This window comes from Jaculus jaculus, chromosome 16, assembly GCF_020740685.1.
Source record: "Jaculus jaculus isolate mJacJac1 chromosome 16, mJacJac1.mat.Y.cur, whole genome shotgun sequence".
Classification (NCBI taxonomy): domain Eukaryota; kingdom Metazoa; phylum Chordata; class Mammalia; order Rodentia; family Dipodidae; genus Jaculus; species Jaculus jaculus.
Genome location: NC_059117.1, coordinates 29,681,032 through 29,692,296, shown reverse-complemented (window position 1 = coordinate 29,692,296; position 11,265 = coordinate 29,681,032). Strand labels below are relative to the sequence as shown.

General features: G+C 39.7%; 1 protein-coding gene across 1 annotated transcript; it reads left to right on the top strand.

Moving 5' to 3' along the window:
* The first annotated feature begins 2,949 nt into the window (after window positions 1-2,949).
* On the top strand, window positions 2,950-7,457 carry Sostdc1 (sclerostin domain containing 1). The gene is made up of 2 exons (XM_004652844.2): window positions 2,950-3,315; window positions 5,980-7,457. Exons 1-2 carry the CDS (start codon window positions 3,000-3,002, stop codon window positions 6,396-6,398), a joined length of 735 nt encoding a protein of 244 aa, XP_004652901.2. The 5' UTR covers window positions 2,950-2,999; the 3' UTR covers window positions 6,399-7,457.
* Window positions 7,458-11,265: the final 3,808 nt, after the last annotated feature.

The following is an 11,265-nucleotide window of genomic DNA, read 5'->3' as shown; positions in this document are numbered from 1 at the left end:
GATTGGCCAAACAGGCCAAATGACCCAACTGGTACAATAGTGGCATGTCTGTTATGGGAGAAATCAACCATTCTCTAATTGGAATGTAGGCCCACTCCATGAAAGGGTACATACATGCCTGGTACTGATAAAGCTTATGGAGAAGGAAGTCATGAGCCCTAGGGGAATAATGCCTGTTTTTTTTTTTTCTGGCTAAATGCATGTATTATGCCCACCAAAGTGCTCTATGAGCACTTTTTAAAAATATTCATATGCATATATTTATGTTACTCTCGTTTTTGGTTAGAGCGACTTCTCTTTTCAGATGGCAGTGACCACTGGGATGACTCAAAAGTCACCATAGTGCTGAGAAGAAGTGACAGTGGAGTGTTCAGCACTGAGACTTCTCTATCACACCTTTCAAGACTCAGGGTCCATTGCAGAAGAGGTGGCAAGAAGAATCTAAGAGCCAAAGAAAGGGTAGGCCCGATTACAGTGCTATCTTCCAGACACAAGATGGCCTGAGTATCCATGACCTCGAAGTGCCTAGCGCTACCTACACAAGGCCTTCATAATAGCAGGAAAAGATGATGACATCAAAATAAAAGAGAGACTAATTGAGAGGGGGAGGGGATAGGGTGGAGGGTGGATTTGTGAGGGGGAAAGCGGTTGTGGAGAGTGAATTGTTAGGGTCTATTGTCTGTAATTATGGAAGTTGTCAATAAAAATGTTAAAAAGTACTAAGTATAATTAATATGAAGTCTGATGAGCAGCATGAGAATACTTCATAGTGTTTCAGAAGGGTGCTTGATCTATAATCTTCATCTGCACAAAATAAAGCTGTTTATTATGGTTCAGGATAGATTTTATGATACAAGACTATATGTAACCGTAGGATAGAGATCAGATTGGGTTTTGGTGACATGCATATATTAAATAGATTGACTGTGATCTTTAAACTTTATCTTGTACAATTTTAGACACACCTAAAAGTAAACAGGTGCTGGGGACATGGCACAGAGGCAAAAAGAAATAGTTTGCAAAGCCTGGCAGCCCAGGTTTGATTCTCCAGTATGCATGTAAAGCCAGAGGCCCAAAGTGGCACATACATCTGGAGTTCATTCACAGCAGCATAAGGCTTTAGACTACCCGTACTACTACTTCTCTCTTCCTCTCTCTCTCTCTCTCTCTCTCCCTTTTTCAAGTAAATAACTATTCTTCAAAAAAGAATAGAATACCTACCATTTTGCTCTAGCAGCATAGCAACTATGATCAATTTCTCAATTTCCACACTCCTAATCACCCCTGACATGTAATATTTTGAAGCTTATCCCAGATTCCATTATCATTTCATCGACATATAGTTTATATTCCTAAAGGAGAAACACTTTTTCTAAAACAAAACCACAGTGCCATTGTTGTCCTACGAGATGGAACAGCAGTCCCTTTTTATATGATGCTTCGACATTTATTCTTATTTTCACTTTTTTTTTAATGAGAGAGAGAGAGAGAATTAGCACACCAGGGCCTTGGGCACTGCAAACAAGCTCCAGATGCGTGCTCTAGCGTGTGCCTACGTGCCACCTGTATGCATGTGTTGCTTTGTGCGTCTGGCTTTCACACGTTCTGGGGAGTCAAACCTCGGTTCTTAGGTTTCACAGGCAAGCACTTTAACTGCTAAGTCACCTCTCCAGCCCTGATTTTCACTTATTTTGTAGCGAAATAGATAGGTAGATGGTCGTTCTCGGTCACAGATGATTTCATCCACTAGGGCACATGTGACAATGGCTGGATTTTTGTTTTTGTTGCTACAACCTGGGGTACTACTGGCATTTAGTGTGAAGAAGCCAGAGATTGTGCTAGAGGTACAAGACAGCCCCTGCTTAATAAGGAACTGCTTGTTCCAAAATATCAGTACTTACCGAAAGGAAGAAGGAAGGGAGGAAGGGAGAGAAGAAGGGAAAGGAAGAATGAAAGAAGATGAGATGGATAGTAGTTGTAATGGGCAAGAGCTTATAAATAAATGATACAAAATGCACCAAAAGATCATGTTAGTACCCAGATTAAAGACAAGAATGGATTTCTAACTGAAAAGGTGATTCATAATACATAGTTATTTGAATCAAAATCTTTCATAAATTTAAAGGAATATTAATCTCTAACTAATTCATAGAGCATCTGTGTCAGGTGCAAGGAAAGTAGCTTAGGAACATACAGCACTTCTTATATGGGCAGTAGGCTCTGAGAAATTAATGACATCTATGGATCAGACCTATGTTCTGCAGCTAATGGAAAAATCTAGAGAGAATTACTTTGAAATGGTAAACAATCTATATTGGCTGTCTTTTTTTTTTTTTTTGTAAGGAGACACCATGAATGCTAATTTTTATTGGCATATTTTAAGGTGAAAACTGATATTAGCTTCTTTAACTCAGAACTCTTCTCATTAATGCTTCACAGAGAAGCCCTGGCAATGATTTACCCAGCAGCACAGTAGTTCACACAGATCAAAGCAGCATTATTTAAGTGTGTCCAGAGGGCAGGCTTTAGCTCTGTGCCTTACACTCCACAGTAAAAAGAAGTTTATTTCTTGAGAGACAAAGCATATTTAATAATCAGATGTTTCCTACCAGTTCCCCACTAGTAAAATTCACATGAGTTCTTCCTGCCATCCTTCATGCCCCAGATACTCTAAAATGTGAGGGAGAGTGTTAGCACAAATATAGGAAATCCAGTCTCTTTCAAGTGAACAGCAATGCACTTTCCTTCACATTAAACTTGAACTAGACTCCGGACAGCATGTGGCAGGGGAGGGTTGCAGTGGTCGGAGAACTGTGTCTGCCTGCTTCAGCTCGCAGGCAAGTGAAGTCCAACTCTGAAATTTCAGGCAATTTGTATACCAAGCTCCTCCTTTTCTGCAGTCTTCCTCTCCATTGGTAAAATTCCTTTGCAGGGTCATGTAGGGATCCCACCCCTTCTCTGGGTTTTCACTCTGAAGCGCTACACAACTTTACACCTGAATGAACGCCAAACCTCTGTGGATATATAAAGGGAACTTTGAGGAGGAATTTCACAGTTCCAGGGCAGAAGCAGAAGGAAAGGAATTAGCCAGCTCTCCAGTCTCACTCACCATGCTCCCTCCTGCCATTCACTTCTATCTCATCCCCCTTGCCTGCATCCTCATGAAAAACTGCCTGGCTTTTAAAAATGATGCCACAGAAATCCTTTACTCGCATGTGGTCAAGCCTGTCTCAGTACACCCCAGCAGCAACAGCACGTTAAATCAAGCCAGAAATGGAGGCAGGCACTTCAGTAACACGGGACTCGATCGGAACAGTAAGTCTTTCACTTGTACAGAATCTTTTTTTTTTTCTTTTGGGGTAACATCAGCTCACATCATGGGAGAATTGTCTTTCTGTGAACTAACCTGAACCCTATCTCTTTTGCAGACCAATCTGGGAGCAATCTGCTGCCTATGCAAGCTGGTGTGCTTCCCTGGGGAGTGACTTTAGAGTCCACAGAAATAAAATAGTAGCTTGATAATGCAAGCATAGGGTTGCTTTATCAAATAGTTAGAAAGAAAACGGATCTAGGAATTAAAACTGTTGCTTCTGTAAAGCTATGCAAAATGAGGATGTTTAAAAAATAGAGCTTCATATAGTTAAGTTCAGACAGTTTAGTCAGTTTCTTTCTGGACATGTGTAATTTTAGTAAACTGTCTAAGAGTAATTAGCCAAGAGTATGGATAGGAAATTGTATGGGACAGAAGGAAGTTTTCAGAGAAAAAAAATGCTCACATGGACTTTCTAGGATATGTCTAATGAAATGGTTTGAAGTTTTGATGGTGTACAATGCAAAATATTGGAGAATCATATTTTTTCTAAAAAAATTACTAACCAGGTCAAATTGAGGTAATGGCATATTTCTGTGAAAGACTGGGGACATATTGTTAATGTAAGAGACTTAAAGTAATAATACACTAATGTTGTATATACAAAGTGTTCTTTTGCCTTTTTCTTAATTGCCATATTAAGTGTCCACTGGTTAGGGGGATTCAAGTTTCTTTTCCTAACTTTATTCTCTTCCTTTGGAATCGTTCACACGTTAGTCAGGTTTTAAAAGAGACAGAAAATCTTACAGAAATCTTTCACCCCTCCTCCTTAAACTCCATTCAACTACCAAAGGTGGCTTTGACCTTTGAAAAGTCAAAGCAAATGTGATTGGTAACGACTCCTTAAGAAACTCAAGGTGCTTTGGTTTGCAGGAAGGTGGCTGATTTTAAGTACACAGGCAATATTTGATTACAATTAGGTTTCTGAGCAGTGGGGTAGGTATTCATTGCCAGTGAGCGAACTGTCTAAATCTCTGTATACACAGGGACCAAAAAGCTCCGGCTGTTTCCAGGTGCATTCCTAAGGCAGCTGCAGGAAGGTGAGCCAGGCACACTGTCCAACCAAACTCTTAACCCTTTCGTTTCCCTCCCACAACTCTGGCTGTAAGTACATGCACAAATACATGCATGCACTGTTTCACACTTCCCCTAGCTGTGCCTCCTAATTCAGAAGTTCTGGGGTACAGAGATGAATTAAGCTCCTCATTCTCTTTATACTTTGAGCTAGTTTTCAATAGTCTATGCAGAACCACTTCACTGTCTTTTATAGTAGTTTTTTTTTTTTTTTTGGAGGTAGGGTCTCACTCTAACCCAGGTTAACCTGGAATTCACTACATAGTCCCAGGCTGGCCTCAAATTTCCAGTGGTTCTCCTACCTCTGCCTCCCAAGTGCTGGGATTAAAGGTGGGAGCCACCACACCTGACAATAGTTTTTATTTTTAAGCTTTTATCTGCCTGTAGTTTTTACCCCTGGTTAAGAAGCCTTGTTTTTTTTTTTTTTGTTTTTTTTTTTTTCACCCAAGCTTGTTGCAGGCAGTTCTTCAGGGGTTTAGATAACAAAGCAATGGTAAGACAAACTTCAAACATGTCAGGATTAATTTTTCTTTTAATTACATTAAGCATGTAACAAGAAACAGCCAATTAGTAAGCAAGCTTATCAAATCCAAGTAACTAAAACAAAAAGTTTGCCATGCCCAATATTCAGGAAATGAGCACCGTGCTTCCTTTTGCAGTTGTAAATCAGACATGTTAGGTATTTTTCTGCCATAAAACTCATGGAAATGTAGCCAAGTTGTTATGGCAACCATACGTTCCTGATTTAGGGACTTTTATACTCTTTAGATTTTGAGCTGTGGTGGCATTTTGCATCTTGAACACTTTACTATTTGTATTTTTTAAAATATCACTTGAGAATGTATGTATAAAATGTAATTATTAAGTTTGATATGCAAAATGTTCAAGGCTGTATCCATATGTATGTATGATCCTATGCAGCTGAATTCTATAGTTGAAATCAAATATCACAGAGTGCATATGTACTGCATGCAATATTTAAATTCTTTCCACATTTTCTCAACAGATTAAAAAAAAAAAGAAACTTAATTAAAAGCACTTGCAGACATTAACCAATGTGAACCACGAGAGAAAGAACATTAAAGTGCACTCTTTGAAGAGAACATTTATTTACACATAAGTGCAATAGCTGCTAAACCCTGACTGAGTAGTGAGACTGAGGAAATGCAATTTTCAAACACTTCAATAAGCAATTAGTTACTGTTATACATGGGAGGAAAAAGAAACAGGTCCAGCCTTTTCTTTCTTTCTTTTTTTTTTATTTCTCAAAGAAGTTACAACCTTTATGTAGCCTGATAGTTCCACCAGCTAGGTAATCCAGACACTTTTTTTTTTTTTTTTTGCATGTGAACATAAAGTACATGTTCTCTTTCCCTTTGGCAGTTTGATACTGTGTTTGTCATGGGGGTGGGATATATATATATATATATATATATATATATATATATATATATATATATATATATGCACACACACACATATATGGTTTCATTTACTCTCTGTGTCTGATGCATGGTCTTCTCGGGTTGCTGCAGGTCGAGTTCAAGTGGGCTGCCGGGAACTGAGGTCCACCAAGTACATCTCCGACGGCCAGTGCACCAGCATCAGCCCGCTGAAGGAGCTGGTGTGCGCCGGCGAGTGCCTGCCCCTGCCCGTGCTGCCCAACTGGATCGGGGGCGGCTACGGAGCCAAGTACTGGAGCCGGCGGAGCGCGCAGGAGTGGCGCTGCGTCAACGACAAGACGCGCACGCAGAGAATCCAGCTGCAGTGCCAGGACGGCAGCACGCGCACCTACAAGGTCACGGTGGTCACGGCCTGCAAGTGCAAGCGGTACACCCGGCAGCACAACGAGTCCAGCCACAACTTCGAGAGCGTGGCGCCCGCCAAGCCCGGCCAGCACCCCCGCGAGCAGCGGAGGCGAGCCGGCAAAGTGAGCAAGCACAGCCTGAGTTAGAACTCGCGGCCCCACTGACTCGGTGCCCATCTGCCCGACAGACCCCGGTCGTCGCTTGGAAGACTCTCCAGCCCCGCCACTGCTATTTTTCTCTCACTTGAAAGTAGACGCTCTCCCGCTTTGATCAGACCCAGCCAAGCTGTTCTGAGGACTGGGACCTTCTCTGGTCGAGCTTTCCAAGATGTCCATGTAAATCCTGGCATCCATCCCGTCGCTTTGCAATTCCCCACCGTTTCTTCAAAGGACGGTTGAACGTGTACCCTTGGCTGAATGGGGAAACAGAAAAGCGCGCCTCTCCTACTCCACCCTTGCCCCTCTTCTCCCCCTGCCCTTTCCAAACAAGAGCCCTTCAAAACAGAAAAGTTTATTTTATTTTATTTTTTTTTCTACAGTGTATTTACAGGGCATTTCAGAAAAGTGAGTTTCCAGTCATTTTCTTGGGAACAGTCTAGAAGTCAGGAGTGCTCTTCCTTTCAAAGAGAGAAGGAAGACCTTGAGGCGCTTCACTTCAAAAATAAGCCCTGTAGCTTTCTGCAGCCTCATAGTCTGAAATTATACCCTGCATGCTGACCCTCGCTCGGAATGGAATGTCAGAAATGTATGGCAGCAACTAATAAGGAAAGCTGATTATTTATTTGTCAATGTTCTTATTTAATGAGCTTCACGTGTGATTTATTTTTCAAAATATTAATTTTTTAATGTCTTGAAGCTTTTTTCATGTACCTAAATATTTTCCTATATGATTTTGTGGTTGATCTAGACATATGAAAATACATGTTGTAGATATGTAAAATAAATATCTTAGTCTCCCTATAGATCATGTGTTTTATCATGAACTTTATAGCATGGGTCTTTTAAAACCAACAAGGTGATTTTAAAACTGAAACAAGTAATATTTTCTTATTTAGTCTATGTAGTCCAAAGGTAACCTGAACTTTAATACCAGTGGTTTCTCTTAACAAAAATAAACACCGCTAAATGTTATTGTCCTTGACTCTAACATGTATTAAAAAGTACATGTTTGAAAAACTTGTAGAATAAAGTTTTAGTGTTACTACATTTGTAGTTGTTGTTGCTGGGGATTGAACATAGGGCCTAGAATATGGTAAGCATGTATTCCACCACTAAACTACATCCTCAGCCCAAAGATTCCTTTTCCCCACTCTTCAAGCTTTGTGTAATAGGCTAGAGAGGATGGTGATGAGGAGAAAGAGAGAGAGAGAGAGAGAGAGAATTTAAGTTGCTTGAGAGTCCATCAGGGAGGTATAGTGATGAGATCTGCACACAGTGGAAAGCAGACCAGCTTCACACCCTATGAGAAGGTTGTCATGTGGGTGACATCAGAATCGTAGGGATGGGACTCAGATATGAACATTTTCCAAGTGATCTCAGTGCGCAGCCAAACTTGAAAAAGAAAACAACAGGAATGAAAACATAAGCTACTTATATTGAGAAGCTTTGATTGGTATTGAATGTCCCCCAAATCATAAAATTAAAAAAAAAAAAACACATGAAAAACTCGACACTAATTTTACAGCACGCCCCTCCCGTCCCCAATTTTGGCCCGTTATTAGATTAAGCAGGACAATCACATTTTGGATCACATTATCAAGCTAAATATGGATACACTGATTCAATCCAGTTAGCCAAAGGACGGGAAGAACGGGAAGCTGGGTTATGCTTTCAGAGTAGTTACTGGGTTTCTTCTTATTGAGTATGGCGGAAACCTTCATGCTGGTTTTTGTACTAGGATGTTCCTCTTTTCATAATCAAAAGTCTAAAAATCACATGCATATTACGCACGGGATGGACATTGATATTATCCCTTCTTTATTAGAAAGAGAGGTGTTTTCATATACATAATGATTAGAGAACATCTCTAGGTTTTATAATGCTAACTATTGTATCATCAGTAAAGAAAAATGTCAACCTGCTATTGATTTATCTGCCAGTCTTAATAACTAGGAACAGAAACATGTGACAGACTCTCATATTAACATACAGGCAGTCATAATAATTATATGTTGAATGTATCAAAGATGCCTTATTTCATACATCTATTTTACTTGTTCAGTCACTGCAAACTTGACCTGACAATGGCCTGTGAAGGCCTATATACCTTTCACTAATAAAACAGAAGCAAAGGCATCTATGAAAATAAAATGCTGGCATCTTCACCAAGCTGGTGACTAATAGTGTAGTAGCAAATTCTTCATAAATAAGACTTCTATTGTCTCTGCCAAACCAAGAATTGGGCCTGTTTCTCATGGTCACATTCAATTTGCTCATCCATTTCAGGCCATGTTACATTGGTGACGCATTCATTGCATGACATTTAACAACAAATGAGGGGAAAAGGTCAGCAATCAATAGGAAAGGCTTAGGATAAAATCTAGTTCTCAGTGAAGAAGAAATTAAAAATCAACAGAAAGAGCAGTCTTCTAGTTATTATTTTTAAATGGTTAAGAGGAAGTGTTTGAACTGTTGATATTTTAGGTCTTTTGTTAACAGTTTACTTAAAATGTTCCAAGCTGATAAACTGTGCATACATTTATTGTTGCCTGATTGACTATCATTTCAAGCTTTAGATTATGATAATTTGACCACAGAATGTCCTCTAGTTTGTTCACAAAATACCTATCTATTAAAAGATCTGCTTATCAATTTTTTAGGAGGAGGCATATAGATAAAGGATTCTTTCAAGTGGCTTGACAGATATATAAGTGGATATAATAAATATATTGATACTTACAGGTGTATTGGACTTACATAGACATGTATATTAACATGGATAATGAAAGAAAAATTAATAGCATATGTGCACATGAATAACATGTATATTGTGCAGGACAGACTAACTGCGGACTTGGACCCTTTAAAATACCTATTTGTGGGGCTGGGGAGATGGCTGAGTGCTGGAATGAGGGTATGAGAGGGCCTGAGACCTCCTGAGTTCAATTCCCCAGGACCCACATAAGCAGCTGGATGTAGCCATGCAGACCTATAGCCCCCGTCCTGAGGGAGCACAGACCTGAAAATCACTGGGCCTTTTGAAACTGCAGCTCCACGTTCAGAAAGAGATTCTGTCTAAGGACATGTGAGCATGCCTCCAAGAGCATGTACAGAATATGCACATATACATGCACACACCCCACATACATGTGCATGCACATAGCACATCGTTCCTCAAGCACTATACATATGCCAGAAACTTATTTGCAAAAAAGTTAATATTTTAGTTACCAATCATTTATATTTGTTCACTCATGCTAGTTGAAAATACCACTTAGCACTTGCAAGGTGGACACAGGAGACTCAGGGGTTCAAAGCCCTTCTCAGCCACACAGTGAATGCAAGGCCAGGCCGTGACACATGAGGCTGTCTCCAAACACCAGCAGGCATCATAATAAAAAGAATTAGTAATACTCTGTAAGTCATGTTTATTTAATGACTTTTCTTTGAAAATAAGCCAAAATTAGTGTGCATGAATGCTTAATTAAAAAGATTGAATCTGGACTGGAGATGTGGTTCAGAAGGTGGAGTCCTTGCTTAGCATGTACAAAGCCTTGGGTGTGATCCCCACCGCCACACAGAACCCAGTGGGATGGAAATCACCTAGAATCCTAGCACTTGGGAGGGAGAGGTAAGAGGATAAGAAATTCAAGGTCATCCTCAGATACACAGAGCATTCAAGGCCAGCCTGGGCTACGTGAAGCCCTGCCTCAAAAAAAAAAAAAAGCTTTTATTAGAAGATTTTACACCTATCATTTTATAAATCACTGGAATACTGGAATATTTTTATTCTGTAATATGGTATACATACATATACATACATACATACATACATATATGTGTATATATATATATATATATATATATATATATAGAGAGAGAGAGAGAGAGAGAGAGAGCGAGAGAGAGAGACAGAGAGAGAGAGACAGAGAGAGAGAGAGACAGAGAGAGAGAGAGACAGAGAGAGAGAGAGAGACTGTAATGTTTTTTATAGAGAGTTTAATGTTCTTATCAAGAAGTTGTAAATGGAAAAATATAGGATTTAGCATCAGGAAAATAAAGAAACTTACAGATTGCTGAAATAACCAGAAGTTTTTGAAAGCTGACATTCAATATGTTGCAATTTTATTTTAGCATCACCTTAAAATTCTCTCTCTTCTCTCCCTCTTCCTCCCTCTGTCTGTTTCTCTCAACTAGTAAATAAAAATAAACAAAATTAAAATAAATGAGTTGGAAAGTTAGAAGGTGGCTATTTGAAGGGAGGGAGTAAAAGGGCCATGGAGATGAATATTTATGAAGTATATTTTACACATGTATAAAATGTCATAATGATGCCTGCTATTTTGTGGAAATAATATGTAAGCAACAAAAATATGGATTTAGCACATTTTTGATGGAATCATCATGAAAACCCAGAAGTTCACTGGGAAGGTGAGGGGATGCGTAGTGCTGGAGGGAAGTCCAACTAGACTGCATTTCCTTCACTTGAGGGTAGATAGGGACGGCTGCCACCACAGTGTTACTGGACCCTGTGTGGAACTGAAATGACTCTACATTTGTGAGGTAAGTGGGGCATTTGGCCAAATCCTTGCTACACACACAAACAGGGGTCTGTTAGAATAGATACCCCAACAGGCATTTTAGTCAGGAGTGGAGTTGGGGGCCTGCTTCACTCCTACAATATATCTGGTGCATTCACCTGTATACTTTGAAAATTGTCTTGAAAAGCTCTGGTATTACCCCAGAAATCCCAATGGGGACATGTTTCCATTTCTAGGTTCAAATATTTAGTAAAATGAATGAATGCCAAAGTGACTGCATAATTATTTCCAGAGCAAATTAGACTGAGAAATGG

Bases quoted from the DNA above. Each gene is read 5' to 3' on its own strand.
- Sostdc1 (XM_004652844.2), top strand. From the start codon at position 3,000: ATGAACGCCAAACCTCTGTGGATATATAAAGGGAACTTTGAGGAGGAA. The intron at 3,316-5,979 runs GTAAGTCTTTCA...GGGTTGCTGCAG, and splicing joins CACGGGACTCGATCGGAACA to GTCGAGTTCAAGTGGGCTGC.